The 21,769-nt window shown below is 35.1% G+C and overlaps 1 protein-coding gene across 1 annotated transcript in view; it reads left to right on the top strand.

The window, feature by feature from the left end:
• The window catches only part of LOC111044421 (glutamate receptor ionotropic, delta-2-like), a 147,519-nt gene that overhangs the window by 44,701 nt on the left and 81,049 nt on the right, over positions 1-21,769 (top strand). The window contains exons 7-8 of the mRNA XM_039436480.1: positions 12,562-12,684; positions 20,864-21,012. Coding sequence (XP_039292414.1) covers positions 12,562-12,684; positions 20,864-21,012 — 272 coding nt within the window. The remainder of the gene's footprint in view (positions 1-12,561; positions 12,685-20,863; positions 21,013-21,769) is intronic.

Below are 21,769 nucleotides of genomic sequence, written 5' to 3'. Positions count from 1 at the left end.
AAAGTGATTTAGAGTCTTGTCTATTGTTTGTCATAAACGAATTCAAGTACCTAATCTTTGAGTTCCGTAATTCCTGTTTAACCCTATTTCTAAGGCTCCTATACTCTATCAAACTGTCCAAGTCAAATGTCTTTTTTAATTTTCTATGTGCTTTGTCTCTACGTCCCATCATCTTAAGTATGTCTTCAGTCATCCACGGTACTCGTCGTTTTCTATTAATCCTCCTTGTCACATAAGGTGCATGTTTGTCATACAAAGTCAAAGTCCAATTCTCGAAAGTCTTGACCATGTCATCAACTGAGGGTAATGCTTCAATTTGATGCCATGGAGTCTGAGCCACATCAGTCAGAAGGCGGCTTCATCAAAGTTTTTGAAGTCTCTATAAGTGATAATTTTCTGTTCTGGCTTGGGTATCTTATGGGAAAGTACACAGTAGATCAAATCATGTCTAGAAATAGCTGGGACTGAGATTTGGCCTGCTTGAACAACCTCATTGGGATCACTAACAATGAGAAGGTCAATGAGTGTGTCTGATTCATTTGTATGATGAGTTGGATCGAGGGGTAAAATAGTCATGTTTAGGCATTGGAAAATTGTAGTCAGTTGAAAGTAGTCAAAATTACGATTCGTCATGTTCAAGTCGGTGTTCATATCCCCCATAACTAGTATACGGTTATAACAAGGCATAAGAGAAAGCAAGGCATTTTCGAAATCTGTGAAATAACCTATTTTTGGTGGGCGATAACAGATACCAACGAGTAATTTATCATTACTAGATAAGGATAATTCAAGTAGCATAAACTCTGGTCTGGAACAATACTCTTGTTTAGATGTGATTAAAACTTTTGTTTTGATACCATCTCTCACATAAACTGCTACACCCCCACAAGCTTTATTTAATCTATCATTCCGGAAAAGATTATATCCAGGTAATGCAACAAAATTTGATGAAATACTAGGCTTCAAAAATGATTCGGAGATTCCAATTATATTGAAGTCCTGAAAACGGAAGATTGCTCTGAGTTCATCAATGTGGCAACTGAGGGATTGTACGTTAAGGTGAGCAGCCTTGAAAAGTTTTTTGAAAGAGTGGAGCTTATTTGCTAGAAACATACCTGCATCATTATTACTATTATTGAAATAATCATACCTACTTGAGGGCGAGCGAGCTGACGTGTTAGTGAGAGGCATCATGGAAGCAGCAGACCAATCGTGAACCGACCTCAGAACGACACATGACGGGGAAAATGGGGATGAAACTGATAAAACTTAACCTAAATGAAAAAGTCTCTTGATTCGAGTGCATTCAGTATGCCTTGACAGTTCGGCTCCCTTCACTATTTAAAGCACTAGTTCAAATTCACTAAACACAATAAGATGTGGATGTGTGGAGTTTCGGTAATGAATAATCCTAATGGTGAATAAGATGAAGATTGAGGAAGAACTGGTAGTGGGAGATCTGGTCCAAGTGGAGATAGAGCGAGTAGGTATCCAGTAGTGGAAGAATCGGGTCCAAGTGGAGGTAGAGCGAGACGGAATCCAGTAGTGGAAGATCGAGTCCAAGTGGAGACAGAGAGAGATGGAATCCAGTGGTGGAAAATCGAGTCCAAGTGGTGATAGAGAGAGATGAAATCCAGTAGTGGAAGATCGTGTTCATGGTGGAGATAGAGCGAAATGGGATCCAGTAAAAACTGAAAAAGAGAAGAAGAAGCCAGCAGAAAAACGAAAAATCTTTGAAGAAAGTTATCAATAGAGGAAAGATACATAATACAACTGATGATGAATAATATTCGCATAAATTTGAAGAGGAAGAGTATGATTTAATGTGGGAAAGAATCGAATATTATATGGATAAATATATGGATATTATAATATAATATATGGATATTAGTAGAAGGTAATCAGATAGAAAGAGAAAAGGTAGAAAGATAAATAGATATAGAGAGAGAAATAAACATTTGAACATGCTGGATAGCTAGTGAAAAAATCACAGGGAAAATAATGATAATAATAGGGAAGAAAAGAAGAGAAAGAAGGAATGTGCACAAATTGCGAAGAACTTATGAAACTGAACTATAGAATAAGAAATAGAACATCGGAAGGAGAGGAAGAGGAGGTGATTATCAGAAAAATAGATGGAATTGAGTGAGATTCTTTGCATGCATTTGTAAGTGTATGGAGGACAGAATGGTGGAAAGGAGTAGATTGATTGATTGATTATAGATTGAGTACTTTATTTATATAGATTACAATATATACTGGCTTATACACTTATATACAATAGCTTACAATACAGCAAAATTATAGATGAATTTACATAATATAGACTAAGAAAATAATTATTATTGAACTGTATATGATATGAAAAAGCAATAAATATGAAATATAAAATAATTATATAATATGTAGATAAGATCAAATTATTGATTAATAAAATGAAGTAGGCTGAAAGTAGATCAGGGTTATCAACTTTCAGTAATTTACAGCAGTATGCAGTGGATAATATAGATAGGAGAAGGAGAGGGAGAGAAGAAGAAGGGGGAGATGAGAGAGAGAGAAGGTGAGGGAGAATGGAGGATGAGATGACGATGATCAGAAAAAAATAATGAAGTTTGATTATGAATGAAAAAAGTGTAGATTATTTGTATGAATTTGTAAATGCATGATCAGAAGGTATAGGTGAAGAAAGAAGAGGAAGAGAATAAGGAAGAGAAGGAGAAGAAAAACAGAAGTAGAGGGAGTAGAAGGAAGAAAACGATCAGAAGAAGAATTGAGTCGACTAAGAAGGTTTCGATTCTTGATATTGATTTGTATGGATTTGTAAATGCATGGAGGTTAGACTGGTGAAAAAGAATTGACGAAGGAAGATTAGGAAGTGAAAATGGAAAAGAGAGAGAAGAATGTGAGAAGGAGATGATGAGGAGGAAGTGAGAGAGGAAGGAGGACAGAGTTGAAGAAGAAGATGAGGAACAAGAGGAAGTAAGAAAAGGAGAAGTAGGGGAAGGAGGAGTTGGTGAAACAAGAAGTAGTGAAGAAGAATGAAAAATTGACTGAACTCCAGTAGAGCATTCATTTCAAAACCATTTAATGAAAATTTTCCAAAGATGAGCAAAGTGTCTTCAATAATTTATCATTATTGAACAAAGTTCATTCGAAGTGGGATGGAAACATTAAGCTGTCGGTCCCGGCTGCCTAAAAAGCAATCATTAGGTCATGTCAGAGGCCCTGAAATTGATCAGTTGCGACCTGAAAACTCAGACACTAGACCTGAGCCAGTCAGGTCACTCGATATTATTGTTATTTTTTGAAGTAGAGTGAGCAATAGTTCAGTTTGTACTGTAATAATCAAGGTGAGGAGGAAGAAAAATATTGAATTGTATTGACTTACTGATGAGGTTTGATACAGGAATATGATACTATAAAATGATAAGAGTATTAATATTATGATGCAATAATATTATAGAGGAGAGAATTCCAAATACTGTATAGAGCTGAATTTTCGTCTCCAATATCTCAAAGAACATTAGAATCCAGTCCAAAAAATTGGTAAGAACCTGAGAAAAACAACAAAAGATGATATGGGAGAAGATGGAATGGCAAAAATGAAAGAAGATAGACGAAGGAGAGAGGAAAGAGAGAGGGGAATGGGTCTACGAACTGTAGACAAAGAGGAGAAAAGCAACAAAAGACAAAGTGGGTGAAGAAGGTATGGTGATGAAGAAAGTAGATGTACGAAGGTGAGAAGAAAGAGAGAGGGGAAAGAGAATACTAACTCTAGACAAAGAGGAGAAAAAGAGACAAGCAACAAGAGATAAGATGGGAGAAGAAGGTATGGCAAAGAGGAAAAGAGACAGAAGATTGATTGATTGATTGAGTACTTTATTTATGTAGATTACAATATATACTGGCTTATACACTTATATACAATAGATTACAATACAGCAAAAATTAAAGATGAATTTTACATAATATAGACTAAGAAAATGATTATTGAACTGTATATGATATGAAAGAGCAATTTGTAATATAATAACTATAGATAATAATCATATTGTTATGCATCTATATAAATTGGCGGAGCTTTGGACATATCAATGTCCATTCTTCGGAAAGAATATTAAAAATATCCTTCCCACTAACTCTCTACCAAAGGAGAGATGAAGAGAGAGGGGAATGAAAATGCAAACTGTGGACAAAAAGGAGAGAAGCAACAAAAAACAATGTGAGAGAAGAAGGTATGGGGAGAAAAGAGGAAAGAAGAGGGAAAAAGAATAGAGGAAAGAGGGAAGGGAAAAGAATGGGAACTGTGAGAGAATAAGGGAAAAACCAGAAGAAAGGGAATAAGAACTGGAAGAAAAAAATCCAGGGACAATAAGACGAAGTATTGTAGAGAATAAAGCAGACATCCAAGAAAAACAGTTGTTGAGAAACGGCATTGACGTCGTTCGACCATTCTTCTCGAAACCTAGAAAAATACCCCCGTCCCCCTAGAAAAACCCCCGCGCCCCATTTGGGGGGAGTCACAATGGACCAAAAAACCACCAAATCGAGATTGACGAGTTACCCTCTCTCCTTGAACCGCCATTTTGTATTTTGTCAAGAGTAAAGAATAGTTGTTTTTACGTTCTCTACTTTTTTCGTGACTTCTGGTTTATTTTATCTGTGGAGCTATTAGCGAAATGGTCGGGAGGTAGCAGCTGAACAAACTGATTTCTTATAAATTGAATTGCATTTTAGGCTTTAGGGAATTTGAAATTGAACATTTGAAAGAAGATTGAATCATAATCTATTATTATAATCATATATAAATTCATTTTTTAAATTCGTTTAATTTGCCATAAAATGAAGAGATTGACAAATAAATATTCTAACTTACAAGTGACACTACCGGCAAAGAAAAACTTGTTTCTGTAAATGCTGTTTTCAAATTGCATATTTTGAAGAGGTTGAATCATAATATTTATTATTATAATTAATATTGAATGTGAATGTTTCTATGAATGCTGTTTTCATGTATATATATTTCAATTCAAAATTGAACCCTATATAATGATTAGATCTGAACTGATTAAATAGTTAGAGTGTATTGAAAATCTTAAAAATTATGTAATCAGGGCCACTTATTTCCATTTATAGAATAGCATTATAGTACTTTTTTAAATTAACATAGAATAATGGATAAAAGACTCAAGATTAAAACTGCTATAGTGAGGTCTACGTTAAGGTGCGTACAGATATACGCGCCGCGAACATGAGCAATTCACTTTTAATCAGCTGATGCCAAGCTTTTTATATCTATATCTCACCGTTTCTGTAGAAAATACAGATATAATCAGCTGATTAAAAGTGAATTGCTCATATTCGAGGCGCGTATATCAGTACGCACCTTTATAATGACAGTGTTTGATTGGCAATGTTATTGCTATCCTTGTCTATAATTCAACAAAGCGGATAGTGATATATCTTTCTCGTTTTGCTCTGTTGTCAGATCGTCTTTTAACAATGTAGAATTAATAATCAATCAACAAAATATTCTATCTCGATTATAAAAATTGATTATGAAATTATTGAAAAATATAATTTCTTGCTTTATTAAATATTATAATTTATAATAATTTTCAAACGAGAATGAACCGTTAAAATTACATCAATACGCCTGTGTCGGCTACCGTCTATAGAAGGCATTGACAAGACAGTGGATCGGCAACGTTTTTCTCTCATCTTTCAATGATTACATATTGAACAAGGATTTTATTCTATTTGGTGATTGATATAATACTTCACTTAATATTAGGTTAATGCATCCCAGAGAATTTCTTTATTTTGTTTTATTGGTGTTGTTTGTCATACGTATGATCGCCACTGCCATTATAACGTGGACCTCACTATAGTTTCGATCTTCGGGTTTTAAAAGATATATTTTTGATAAACGTTCCATAAAAACTCATTAGTTTTTGATACAATCAAGTAGAATAATAATAGAAGAAAGTCAATACTTCTCAAAGCTAAATATTCCCCATCTATTCCTCCATAATCGGAATATTGTACATATTTTAAGAAACCTCCGATATGTAAACAGCTTGACCCTTCAGTATAAAAAACTGGTCATTCTACAAATATACAAATTCCCAAAATATTAGTGACACCCTTCTCTGCCCTCTTGCACCCCAAAACTGTCAATTGCACTCATCCCCATATTACTCTCATCGGCTCTGTTGCTGAGGGTGCTTCAGATTTTTATTTTGAAAAAGCAAAATCAAAAAGCTGCTTATTGAGAATGGGATGATATTTCTACCACAACTGTCAATGACAGAGCCACTTCATACTCTGCTTTATACTCTCTCTTTTCTCTCTCACTCATTCCCTACCCCTTCCACTCACTCACCTTAATTCGCACTCCACACACACACTTTCTCTCTTCATTCATAACATCATCACAATATTTTTCCTGTCCCTCTCACGCCCCCCTAACATCACTATCTCTCTCTCTTCTTGTATCTCTCTCGTTTTCTCCATCTTTTTCCCTGATTCTCTCCATACTCCATAATGTATTCCATTCATTGAGGGTCAAATATTGATATGACTCGGAGATACAGATTGAGGGCCGGTTTCCGAGATCGGGATTTAGCTAAGTCCTAGACTTTAAACAGCTGGAGTCAGATAATTGGTTTTCCAAAACGTGGCGTAGTCGCAGTCATTGTCATAGTCACGTTTGAATAAAATTTCGAAAAACTAGAAAATTAAACACAAAATAAAATAAAGAGAGAATAGTGTAAAGTTTCAGCTATTTTGAATAATTTAGGAATGTCTAATTTCGTCAATGAAAAACGTTTTCAATTATAGAAATGAGAAAATAAAAACAAGGACTACTGTCATAAAAGCTGCGACTACGCCCCGTTTAGGGAAGCCAATTTTCTGACTCCAGCTGTTTAGAGTCTAGGACTTGGCTAAATCCCGAGCTCGGAAGCCGGCCCTTAATTTGAACCATAGAGAAACAATAGCATAAGTAAATATCTCATGGTATAGAGCGTTTATGTCGCAACTTTTACTGTTATCTCAAGCCGATAGTCCACGTAGTTCTTTCCCGTGAAGCTGTGTGACGCTGGTAGTCTCTCATATTGTGCCGTTCCTACACTCTCACCCCGACAAAACAGTAGAAATCGACAATAATCGACAGTAATCGGCTTGAGATAACAGTAAAAGTTGCGACATAAAAGCCATACCATGGGATATCTACTTATGCTATTGTTTCTCTATGGTGAAACCATGTAAACCAACAGAAATATTATCACCTTCAAGGTCCTTAAAAATTTACTGAAAAACCAAATCATGAATTACATGGAAAACAAAGAGAACGAATAAAACCAGAAGCAGAGAAAAATGTAAGGTGATAGAAGAATAAATAAATATGTGATAAGGTGGATAAAATGAAATAACGTGATAAGAAAAAATTTCGAAGAATTTATTTTATTGAGCCATGTCCCATGTGTGTGATGTAGGGATAGAATTGAAAAGCACCGCTAAAAGCATTCTCAATCACATTGCACCACTGCCACAAACATGCCCTTTTCTTCTCCTTCTCCTCTTCTTCTTCTTCTTCTTCTTCTTCTTCTTCTTCTTCTTCTTCTTCTTCTTCTTCTTCTTCTCTCCCTTCTTCTTCTCCTCCTTATTCTTCATCTACTCCTCCCGCTTCTCCTTCTTCTTCTTCTTCTTCTTCTTCTTCTTCTTCTTCTTTTCTTCTTCTTCTTTTCTTCTCTCTTCCCTCTTCTTCTTCTTCTTCTCTCTTCTTTTCTTCTTCTTCTTCTTCTTCTTCCTCTTCTTCTTCTCTAGAGGGCATGCGTCGCCCATTAAATCTGGTGAAAGGCCCTTTTCGGTCAGTAGCTGCTAAAGGGCCTTCTTTCGAAAAATGCCACACATCAAAAATGATAATAATATTCTCGCGTCTTACTTCCTCCTTCCGTTCAAACACCTCTTTTTCCTCTTTCCTCTCTCTCATTCTTCTTCTCCCTCTCCTTGGTAGAGAGTTGGTGGGGGGGGATATTTTTAATATTCTTTCCGAAGAATGGACATTGATTTGTCCAGAGCTCTGCCAATTCATGTAGATGCATAACAATATAAGTATCCATAGTTATTATATCACAAATTGCTTTTTCATATATATGCAGTTCAATAAATTATTTTCTTAGTCTATATTATGTAAATTCATCTATAATGTTGCTGTATTGTAAGCTATTGTATAAAAGTGTATAAGCCAGTATATATTGTAATTTATATAAATAAAGTACTCAATCAATCAATCAATCAATCAATCAATCAATCTCCACTGTTTCTACACTAATTATCTTCATTTCTTATCTGACTTATCTCCGTCCTCTCTATTTTCAATCAATCCTAACTCTTCCCCTCTCCATCCTGCTACCAAGTCTCAATCTTTTCCTTTGTTTTTAATCCAATAATTTCCAATCCAAAATACCAATAATATTATACCAATCCAAATAATATTATGACATGAGGAGAAAGATGAAAGAAGAAGAAGGAGAGCAAGAGGAGAAATTAATAAAGAGAAGGCGAAGAAGAGTATGAAAGAAAATCAAGGAGTGAATGTAGAAGAGTAAACAGAAGATTGATTGATTGATTGATTGAGTACTTTATTTATGTAGATTACAATATATACTGGCTTATACACTTATATACAATAGCTTACAATACAGCAACATTATAGATGAATTTACATAATATAAATTGAGAAAATAATTATTGAGCTGTATATAATATGAAGAAAAAACAATTTGTAATAACTATAGTTAGAATAGATGATATTGTTATGCATCTACATAAATAAATTGGCGGAGCTATGGACATATCAATGTCCACTCTTTGGAAAGAAGAAGACGGAGAAGTGAGAGAAGAACATGGAGACAGATGAAGAGATTAAAGAGGAATTTCGAGAAGAAGATTACAGCGAGGATATGAAGTCGGAGTAAGTAGAGAAGGAGAACAAGAGAGGAGAGAGGAAAAGGTATGTGTAGCAGGAGAAGAAGAAGATGTATGAGAAAAGTGGGAGGAGGAGAAGAAGATGGACTGGAATGAAAGGGTAACAATTGTGAGAAGGAGAAGGATAGAAAAGTCAGTTGATGGAGAAGTGAAGAGAAGTCAGTAGGAGGAGGAGAAGTAGGAGACGAAGAAGAACAAGAAGAAGAAGAAGAAGAAGAAGAAGAACTAGAAGAATAAGGAGAAGCATGAAGAGGAAGAAGCGAAAAGAAGAAGTAGAGGAAGAAGAAGAAGAAGAACGAGAAGAAGAAGAAGAAGAAGAAGAAGAAGAAGAAGAAGAAGAAGAAGAAGGAAGGAAGAGAATGAGAGAGAATATAAGTGTGTGAGAATGTCGGTGACAATGCCTCTCGTTATCCTCTAACAGCGGTAGCTTTGAAAGCTATAAGCAGCTGAAGAGCGCATTCTGCCCTTTTATGCCTTCATGCCTTCATATAGCCACCAACCAATAGGGTGACCTGTCACTTTAATTGTTAGACTCGTTATTTTTTAAAGCCACAGCTGACAATTTCCACCACGCGCCTCCACTTCTCAAGTGAGGTCCACGTTATAATGGCAGTATTCGATTAACATCGGTGTTGCTATCCTTGTCTATCATTCGACAAAGCAGATTGCGCTATCCTTTTCTAGCTCCACTTTGCATGATAGGTTTTTAACAATGTAGCAGTATAATTTTTAATATAATATTATATATCATTGATAATATTGATATAAAATGATTATTTTTTTAACAAGAATGAACAGTTAATAATATTACATCAGATTTACCGGTACCCTCTACAGAAGGCATTGACAAGACAGAGGATCAGCAACGCTGTTATTATATCTTTCTCCACTGCCATTATAACGTGGACCTCACTATGATTATATACTATAGTGAGGTCCACGTTATTATGACAGTGGATAAAGATAGAAGAATAGCGATGCCGATTCTCTGCATTAATTAATAATATTTCTACACTGTCAAAAACATAATTGGCACCGTTGTGGACCTAGAAAAGGATAGTACCACAGGCTTTGTCGAATGATAGACAAGGATAGCAAAACCAAAGTTGATTAAATACTGTCATTATAACGTGGACCTCACTAAATAAAGCCTTGCAATATATCTGTCTGTATCTGTGTATTTGATACAATACTTGTCAAGATGTATCAATAAAACGGAAGTTCTCACTTTTCGAAGGACTGGCTGATACAAATCTTTGCGCCTGTATTTGTATTTCTGATACAAATACTCGGCAATGTATCAATAAAATCGACAATTTCTACTCTTTTCCACTTCTATATTATGGAGCATTGTTGATACAAAATAATGTGCATCTTTTGTAGTCCACCTTTTTAAAAAATACTTGTCTATGTATCAGTAGATTCCTCTCTTGAATAGTATTATATGAAAATATACTCCTCTATATGGAACTATTGATTCTTGTTTGAGGCTTTTTGTCCATGATGGAACCCAGCTGAAACAAATAATATCGGGCACCGAGTTTCGCTCTGGAGTAGAAAAGCATAAAAAATTTATTACGAAAGAAGAAATTATAAAACATTAATACAGAGATGTTCTATCTAATAACAATAAATTGAGATTAATTCACAGAGGAATGCAAAAATTTCCCTCACAAAGGCCCAGTTGCACAAAAGCCGGTTGAATTTTAATCCTGATCAACTTCACGTGAACCAAATCAGAGAAGACCATTTGAAAAAGATGGATCTACTGGAATTAATCAGGAATGGAAATAACCCGGCTTTTCGCAACCGGCACTAAGTGGACACATGATTCAATGATTACAAAAGTTCAACAGCTGAGTCATAATTTTGACTCAGTCCCACACACATGAACTCGCTCCCTCATTTCCATCACCAACAGACGACAAAATAATTATTATTATTATCAGCTGTTTTTCCAAGGATGAATATTAATTATCCTTTTAATGTCTTTCAGAGAGTTTCCCCAGGGATGAGACCTAGTGCAATCGAATCTTTATATTATAAACCTACTATGTTCTGAATTTCGTGAGAATCGTTAGAGCCGTTTTCGAGATCCGGTGAAATACAAACATATAAACATCTGAACATCTAAACATCTGAACATGTGAACATATAAACATTTAAACAGATGTTGCTCGTTTAATAGTATAGGATATGTTGTGTCTGTACGTATTTGTAGATTCTCTTTGTTAAAAGAAAACTCGAGAATGTATCAGGATATTCTACAGTATAAAATATTGAATGAAAAAGACTTAGAAATTGTCAAAAAACCACTGATTTATTGATAATTAGAAATACCAGTAATATTATTATCAATAAATCAGTGGTTTTTTGACAATTTCTCAGTCTTTTCCATTCAATATGAATAATTACCACAATATCATCTTCTCAACTACACAACAAGTATAAAATATCATTCCATGTCACATACATATTTCATACAGTGTCTCATCACTCTAATATTGGTAGAGTTTCCATTTTTCAAAGCAACTGCCAAAAATATAACTCTTCTCTGAATCTGGAGTTTAAACATGACTCATTTTTGGACAATTTCTATCTAAATTCAGGAAAAGAGCAGTTTTGGGCTTCAAGCCTGTTGTTTCTTCCCCAATCATCCATGGTTGAGAATGATATTGTATCTATCAATGTTTAAATCAATAAATCTGATAGAAGTCTAGCTGAATAGAAATAAAAGATTGAAAATCATGTATTTTCCAGTATATTATATTGATTTTGCATTACTAAAATTTAGTAATAAATTGAAATATCATCGATTGAATTAATCATTATCAAAAAATCAAAATAAATCTGATAGAAGTCTAGCTGGATAGAAATAAAATATTGAGAATCATTGATTTTGCAAAATCGATATAATGTACTGGAAAATACATGATTCTCAATCTTTTATTCCTATTCAGGTAGACTTCTATCAGATTCATTCATATGTAAATTGTAAAATATAATTTAATCTATAATTTATAATAAATATAATTTATAATTTCATAAAATGTAAATTGATAGATACAATATGATAATTCTCAACCATGAATGATTGAGAAAGGAATAACAGGCTTAAAGCCCAAAACTGCTCCTTTCCCAAATTTAGATAGGAATTGTCCAAAAATGGGTTATGATTAAACTTCAGATTCAGACGAGAGTGTTGTATTTTTGACAGTTGATTTGACTATTCAATAGAATATTTAACAAAATGATGTTGTTTGATTTCTAATTTATCGATTCATAATTATTGATCATTCTACCTCAAGAACATTCTGTTTTCTGATAATTATTGCTTGAAACATTGGACAGAGATGTAAGATCGTTGAATGAGACAAGAATACTCTCACAGAGATAAAAGGCCATTGATATTTTTTTGCATTACTAATTAATAGTTGATACGATTTACGAGAATGTTCAGCAAACTCATGTTGTTTGATTTCTAATTTTATCGATCCATCATTGATTATTCTATATCATTGATTATTCTATTCTAATTTTCTGTTCCATTATTCTTTATTCTTGCAGGAGACCTTCGACAGAGATGTCAGATCGTTGTATGAGACAAAAATACTATCAAAGAAACACAATGCCTACTGCTCACCATCTGAGGGTATCAAGAATGTTCGCAGAGGATTTTTTGCGTTTCAGGTAAGAATAATAAATATGATTTTCAATATGGAGGAGTAAAAAAATTGTGAACTCTTTATTATTTATTCATTTATACAATAACTACATTATCAAATAATGGGGAGAGGAAAAATAAGGCAACCTTGTGCTATTCCTCTCCCAAATTTAGATAACACATAGTCCGAATTACGTTTAAGTTCTGTACTTCTTCAATTCACAACATTTTCAGTCACCTGGAATTCTCACAAAGTAGATTTTCAAATTTAGATGCTTCAAAACTAAACATAGGAGAAATATTTTACCTTATTACATTATTATAACTGAAAAAGGAAATATTCACATATCAAGAATATAATTTTGAGAAATTACCGAAAAACAAACTTAATTTATCCAGTTGATTCTCTCCCAATTATTGATTCAATTTCGTGCTACACTTCTACAGACGGATATGTATGTTTCAGCCATCCTCTATAGAAGGCAGTGACAAGGCAGAGATTCGGCAACGCTGTTCTCCTATCTCTCTCCACTACCATTATAACGTGGAACCCCCCTATAAAAGCAGTGACTAACTTGTCACATTCTATTAACCTTGTAAAATGTGGGTATCCGGTCCCCACACTCCTAAATCATGAGAACAGTCCAGCTGGTCCCAACCCCCGCGACTCGGCTCCACACGTTCAACAAGCTCGAACACACTCGGACATACTCGCACGAGTAAATAACATTGTGAAACAATTAAAAGGGTAGCCTACTTCCCCCTTCTGAAATGAAACAAGCTATACAGACGGATCTCCCTTCTGAAATTAAATACTCAGATCCACGTTATAATGGCAGTGTTTGATTAGCAACGGTATTGCTATCCTTGTCTATTATTCAACAAAGAAGGAACAACATTGACAACCTCTTGAAGAAATTTGAAAAAAAAATTTTTTTGAACTATATTTAATCTTCTATATATATAAAAGTGAAATGGCACTCACTGACTGACTGACTGACTGACTCACTCACTCGCAGAACTGAAAATCTACCGGACCAAAAACGTTCAAATTTAGAAGGTATATCCAGTTGACCCTTTAGAGGCGCACTAAGAAATCTTTTGGCAATATTTCAACTCCAAGTGTGGTTTTTACTTTCCCTGCCCTATTACCATAGGTAAGGAAAGTATTGCTCATCTCCCAATTAACGGAATGACTTGAAATTTGGAACTTAAGGTCCTTCCACTATAAGGATCCGACACGAACAATTTCGATCAAATGCAATTCAAGATGGCGGCTAAAATGGCGAAAATGTTGTCAAAATAAGGGTTTTTCGTGATTTTCTCGGAAACGGCTCCAACGATTTTGATCAAATTCATACCTAAAATAGTCATCGATAAGCTCTATCAACTGCCACAAGTCCCATATCTGTAAAAAATTCAGGAGCTCCGCCCCATCAATGCAGATAGATTCCCAATTATCAGGCTTCAGATAGCTACAATTGAAACGAAAAAAATCAAGTGGTGTAGAATGAACATGAAAATCTCTACAATTGATGTCCAGTAACATTTTCACCTAAAATTTAAAATGTTAGGTTGGCACCAAGTTGAAGATTGAAATGCATTTATCGCGGAAAAATTGATTGGGCACTGCTACTTTTCAGAGCTATTCCTGGGAATATGACATTACTAGCCGTCAGGCTCGCTTCGCTCGCCATATCCGTTTAGCCAGACGTTTAGTCTGGACTCCCGATGGATCGTCCTAACATATGATAAAAATGCTCAAATGAAAAATGCAGGCGAGCTAAGCGAGCCTGCTGATCTCATTCTTGGACGATCCAGTCGGGGGTCCAGGGGGCGGAGCCCCCTGGCTATACGGATATTGCGAGCGAAGCGAGCCTGACGGCTAGTAGTGTATGATTATGTAGACATTTGAGACTCATGAGCTTAATGTGTTATGTATCTGCCTTACACTAGATAAATTCAACAATGCGGATAACACTATATCTTTCTCGCTTTGCTCTGTTGCCAGATCGTCTTTTAACGATATGGAATTAATAGTTAATTAACAAAATATCTTATCTTAATTATGAAATTATTGAAAATAGGATTTCTCTCTCAATAAAATATAATTGATCATTTCAAACGAGAATGAACAGTTAATATTAGATCAATAAACCTGTTTATCAGCTACAGTCTATAGAAGTCATTGACAAGATTGAGGATCGGCAACGTTGTTCCCCTATCTTTCTTCACTGCCATTATAACGTGGACCTCACTATAGTTACTGCTTGTATGGTGAGGTCCACGTTATTTGATTTTGTTATTGAGTGAGAGGCAGTATTTGATTTTGTTGGATGATAGACAAGGATGACCAATGTTAATCAAGTACTGCCATTATAACGTGGACCTCGCTACAGTGAAGAACATTAGAGAGTACATAATACAGCGGTACTGGAAATTTTGTAACTGTAGATTTAGGGGTTGGGACCACTTTTGTGAGAGGGTTTCAGGACCTCCCCTGGAATCTGAGAGGTTTGGGGTTGTTGGTCAAGGTTGAGGACCTTTCCGGGCTGGGTGAGGGGGGTGGAAAGAACACAGAAACAATCCACAAGGGCGGAAGGAAACATTTTATTTTTGGGGTGGCCAGACTGGGTGATAGCTCACTTCCTGTTGGGGGTGAAAAATCTGGAACCCTCGGTCCCATACCTCCCCCCCTTCAATTCACCCACAAATTTAGAGAGGGTTCTCCAACGGGGGGACTCCCTTATCTGCACACAATGATTAATACACTGTCAACTTTTTTTTCTCTCCTTTTTTTGGAGATCCAGTTACACAGAGAGACAGTCCCGGGAGACAATAATTGCCGGGGTAGGGTGGAGGGGGAAGCTTGAAAGGGTTCCAGTCTGTCCCGAAATTAATCTGCGGTCAGAGTTTAAGTGGTTTGGGGGGGGAACGGAGACGGTTTTATTGTTTCTGATTGGATGGAAGGATTGTTTGTCAGTGATTGCGATGTTGTTATTATATTGAATCAAAGTTAATTGTTTATTTTTTGGCTGAGTATGATGCCCACATCAGCTGCAGGCTTGTGCGTGTATTGTATTCATCTATTGTATATTTATTTCTATGGATGAATGAGAATAATATCATTATTCTTCTTCTATAGTGAGGTCCACGTTATAGTGGCAGTGGAGAAAGATAGGAGAACAACGTTGCCGTTCCTCTGTCTTGTCAATGCCTTCTATGGACAGTAGCTGATAGAGGTTTATTGATGTAATATTAACTGTCCATTATCGTTTAAAAAGATCAATTACATTTTATTAAGCAAGAAATTATATTTTCCAATAATGATTTTTCATAATTAAGATGAAATATTTTGTCAATTAAATAATTGGCAACTGATTAGATCAGCAAGACAGATTAGATTAGCAACAGAGCAAAGCGAGAGAGAAATAGCGCTATCCGCTTTGATGAATGATAGACAAAGGATAGCAATACCTCTCTTTTGTCAATGCCTTCTATAGACAGTAGCTGATACAGTTTTATGGATGTAATATTAACTGTTCATTCTCGTTCAAAAAAAATCGACAATATTTTATCAAGCTAGAAATTGTATTTTTCAATAATGAATTTCCATAATTATTATGAAATATTTTGTTAATCAATTATCAATCCTACGTTGTTAAAAGATGATCTGGCAACAGATCAGAGCGAGAGAGAGATAGTGCTATCCGCTTTGTTGAATGATAGACAAGGATAGGAATACCATTGCTGCTCAAACACTGTCATTATCACGTGGACCTTACTATATATGGTTGAATGAGAATAATATCATCATTATTCTTCTTTTGTTTATCTTATCCCTCTATTGTATAGTATTATTTCTATAGTTGAATGAAAATCATATCATTCCATTGTGGGACTGGGTCTACTGATTTTTGTGACAGTCACCCTATTGAATTGAGTTCTCCAATTGAAATAATCCAGAGACTTTTATGAATAGGAAGCGAATCAATTCATCATCATATATACAACTTTCATTTATTCATTTTTATGACGTGAATTAATCCATCATGTACCATGCAGAGCTATGGCTTGATAGTTATTTGTATATCTAGAGTGAAAAGTACGACTTTTTCTCCCTGTGGAAAAAGTTTGAAGCCTGAGGCGAAGCCGAGGGCAGCAATTTTCCTGAGGGAGAAAAAGTATTTTTCGCTCGTGATGTACACAACATTTTTCCTCCATCTACATTTTTTTATAGAAACTACAAATAAAATCATTCTAATAACTTACGTATTGGTGACAATGATTCCCAACAACATAACCTAAATCTAAAACCTGAAAACCGGTCGTCTGATTGGCACTGCCGATTGCGCTATCTATCGGCAAAAGTTGTAACAATTATATCAGCTGAGCAGCTACCAAAAATGGCTGACTCCAGATCACGCGGTTCAGATTTGAATTGCAGATCAAAAATATTTGTTGGCTGGTATTTTGAATAGAATAAAATATTTTTAAAATTGTATAAATTTTTATCGTCTACTAATATTAAGAATATAATTATAATTATCATACAAACATATATTTCATGAGTTAATCAAATTTCTGGTTGTAGTATTGAATTCAGTTGACTCAATGACATACACCTCTATTATGCTTTCTCATCTGAGCTTAGACCTTCTAACCTATTACAATGTAAGTTTCAAAATAAAGATGCTCCCCATGTTATTTAAATGGAGTCACTTTTACTCCCTAGGGAGTTTTTCTGTTTTTTACTACCGAGAGCGAAAAAGTGACACTTTGGTATTAGGTTTCAGGGAGTAAAGTAAGTACTTTAGACAGTAGGTGGAGGAAAAAGTATTTTCCCATTACATACACTGTAGTTAAAGAGAATAACAATGGATGATAATCACTGTACACATAATATTGTCAGATTCTCCTTGATAACTTTGTGAGATAAGTTCTTGTGATAAATATAAATAAGTACCATTTCAAATTATTTTGTCACAACATTTTTCGGACATTAATGCCATTTTCAAGTCTTTATTTTAAAGAAATTGATGTCCGAAACATGTTGTAACAAAATAATTTAAAAGGGTGCTGAGATTCATATTTTTACTAGTCGTCAAGCTCGCTTCGCTCGCCATATTCGTCTAGCCAGTAGGCTCCGCCCCCTGGATCGTCCAAAAATGAGATCAGCGTGCTCGCTTCGCTTGCCTGCATTTTTCATTTGAGCATGCTTCATTCCATCAGAAAGTCGAAGTACTGAGAAAACGAAGAAAGCTGAGAAAAACGTTAGAAAACGCTGATTTTGGGCGTATCTTTGATGAAATATTGAAGTCACCTCATCACAAAATTTTTAGACCCCAGCTAAACCTCTGTACCATTTGAACATTTTCTGTCTATTACTTGATGAAAGTAAACTGAGAAAACGCAAAAAACCACTAATTTTGGGCGTATCTTTGGCGTTATTTCAAATTCCTTTCAACACAACATTATTACACCCCAGCTGAGCTTCTTTAGTAAATTTGAACATTTAATGCTCATTTGTTCACGATAAAGCTGAGAAAGCCCAAAAAACGCTGGAAAAACGCAGATTTTAGGCGTATCTTTGGCGTTATCTTAAATTCTTTCTAACACATCATTTTAACCGTAGCTTAGCTTCTGTTATAAATTTGAACAATCTCTGTTCATTTGTTCTCGATAAATCTGAGAAAAATCAAAAATCGTTAATTTTGGGCGTATCTTTGACGTTATTGCAAATTCCTTCTAACACAACATTATCACACCCTAGCTGAGCTTCTGTACTGAATTTGAACATTTTCTGTTCATTTATTATCGATAAAGCTGAGAAAAATAGAAAAACTTTAATTTTGGGCCTATCTTTGACATTATTGCAAATTCCTTCTAACACAAAATTGTTACATCCTAGCTGAGCTCCTGTACTAAATTTAAATATTTTCTGTTCATTTGTTAATGATAAAGCTGAGAAAACGCTAAAAATCGCTGTAAAATCGCACATTTTGGGCGTATCTTTGGAAATTTCTCCAAATCCTTTCTTAGTGCGCCTCTCAAAGGCCAATTAAACATACCTACCAAATTTGAACGTTTTTGGTCCGGTAGATTTTCAGTTCTGCGAGTGAGTGAGTCAGTCAGTCAGTTTCACAGTCAGTCAGTGAGTGAGTGCCATTTCGCTTTTATATATTTTCATTGATATTAAGAGTAGCTCTGTATATACTTGTATTTATATTAAGAGTAGCCCTGAACTGAAAAGACAAGTTCTTGGAATTTTCCAGTTTTCCTTGAATCCTTACAAGAGTTTTGAAAAAAGTTTTGTAAGCTCCAAGTGTTTATTTCTGGTTTGTGAAGATTGTCATTATATTGAAAATCATCCATCAGCGTTGAAAGGCTTCAAAATAATAATACCTTTGATAACGTATTACAGGGTCGCTATTAATAGTGATATTTTCTGCCGATAAAGACATTCCAAAGCAAGAAACTTTCCAGGAATTCTCCCAACTGATTACATTGAGAAATATAATGATGAGGACTGATAACGTTCCAGTATTTCAGATAAATAAATATAATAAATGAATAAATAAATCTTTATTCAATGACAAGTACATCACAAAATAACAAAAACAGAACTTCGGTTTTTAATCAAATCAAATTCAAAATTTCAAGTTTTTTTATTTCTGGACTGAAAAGTGGACTCAAATCAATTCAAGTGGATAACATAGCCTATAATTTTTATTCATTCATAACTCTACCTTCATTGTATTTTCATTCATCCAATCATCATCACCTAGGCTTAAAATACTTCTAGAAAGTCGCCTTCGTAGAATAATAAAATAAATGTTATGAATAATCGAAATTGAATTCAAAAAAATACTTTTTTCAAGAAAAGTATGTGAGAAAAAATTGAATTTTGTTATTTCTCTAAATTTCAATATATATTCGTGATCCTACATATAACTTTCCCATTTGTTGCTTAACTGTGGAATTTCTCCATACTGAAATCTTGAAGAATTTAAAATAGGCCTATAATCATCTTCTATAAATTAACCTTCTTGCAGTCGAGCCCTATTCAGCACACGAGCAGTCGCGTGTTGTACTTTATACAACATCCAATTTTCCAAGTGTTATGTACTCTGTTTATTGTCAGAACATATTAATTAATTGTATAATTACCTTTTCCATCTTCTTGGATTATTTTACGCCTATGAATATTTGGATGATTACCATTTCATAGCCCAATAAGGTACATCAAGCACAACCATCAATTCTGTGTTATTGGTTCGTTTACAGTCCCCGTATACAGTCTTTCCCTATCTTATGCAAAGTGCGACTAAATGGCACCTAAAGACTGAATCATTGCTCAGTTGATACTGCAACTCAGTGGAGTGATGGGGGAAGTTTTGGAATGCATAGGTGACTCATTCACTGACACCACCCCATTCAATAGTTTTGTGTAGCAAAAAAACTGATACTGTTGTACTTTTTACAACAGCGCGACTGCCGGGAGGTTAAGAATCTGTAAATGCAATTTCGATCGAGTTGACCAGTCCATTGGTTTGGTTACCTTCTGCATATTTACCTACTAGTAGTTCTCTGAACAGTAGACCTCACGCAGTATTCTCATCCACAAGTACCTGACAGGAACTATAGACCTTACGGAAATACAGCAATAGACTGGCTTCTCCACACATCTGTGTAATCACTTGTCAGCTATTTATGATGAATAATTCTAGTCTGATTTTTACTCTAAAATTGGCGTATAAAGGAGGCTCCTATTACCTTCTATATTATCCTTGAAATGCAAAATTTCCAAAAACATTGTGAATACGTCGACGCGCAATTTAAAATGAACAATACCTGTCAAATTTCATGAAAATTTATTACCGCGTTTCGCCGTAAATGCGCAACCTAAAAACATATAAACATTTAAACATTAAGAGAAATGCGAAACCGTCGACTTGAATTTCAGACCTCACTTCGCTCGGTCAATAATATTGCAACGTCGCAGTGTAGGCCTAGAATCTAATACATGATTGGTGAAAAAGATCAGCTGGTATTTTTTAAAATCCAACAATCATGTATTAGATTCTAGGCCTACACTGCGACGTTGCAATATCGTAGGCCGCGGCCTTGTATTAGAGGAGGCTATGCCTTTATACATAATTATAGTTCATATTTACCTATAAATAAGAAGTGTTTTGTTTCTAGGTGGAGGTAGACCAAGGCTACAAGCTGATCAGTGACACTTTCGAGGAGTCTGAGAAATGTGGATTGAGTGAGATGACTCTCTTTCCAATGCCTGTCCTTGTTCTCACGGTCACTAAGAGATCTGGCTACAGAGAGCTCTTCACTAGACAGTAAGTATGATATTATTATTCCTCATGAATTTCATTGATATTATCATAATTTATCATAAAGCATGAAGTGTAAACACAGGAGTGGTCTGCTGTCAGAGAGCTCCAGATCAGAACACCCGCGAATCTCCTGAATATAATTATTGTATGAGGAATGTAAATGTAATGAGAAATTGAAATGGAACATTCACTGAATCTGGCAAAATTATGTACTTTCCTTGCTCTATTACCATGGGTAAGGAAGTATTGCATTCCGAAAAAATCTGGTGTGGCGCACTCACACAACTTTCCTTGCCGTTATGAAAATTGATCACCTGACGCTTGTGTTCCCGCGCATCTCAAGTCTCCTATTCAAAGATTTGAGCCAGCTGGTGAAAGGGCAATAACGCTGGAGACACACGAGGAGTGTGTCTGCACACCTCGTGTGGTCTGCTATCTCTTCATAGTGAATCATTCAATAGAATCAACAGTTGCCAACAGTTTGCAATTGGATAATCACATTTTCTCGAATTTTGAGCTTATTTTTGATTTTAGGTGAAAATGTTACAAAACATTAATTGTAGAGATTCTCATGCTCAATTTTTTCCATTTGAAATTAGTTGTTTAAATTGTATCTGAAGCCGGATAATTGAGAATCTAAAATCAAACTTTGCATAGATGGGGCGGAGCTCCTGAATTTTTTTTACAGATATGGGCCTTGTGGTAGAGGCCACTTGAATCAAAGAGGCCATAGAGGCCATAACTTGAATCAAAATCATTG

Source organism: Nilaparvata lugens, chromosome 10 (assembly GCF_014356525.2).
Source record: "Nilaparvata lugens isolate BPH chromosome 10, ASM1435652v1, whole genome shotgun sequence".
NCBI classification, from domain to species: domain Eukaryota; kingdom Metazoa; phylum Arthropoda; class Insecta; order Hemiptera; family Delphacidae; genus Nilaparvata; species Nilaparvata lugens.
Note: the sequence above shows the minus strand (reverse complement) of the source record. Positions and strands in the feature narration are given on the sequence as shown.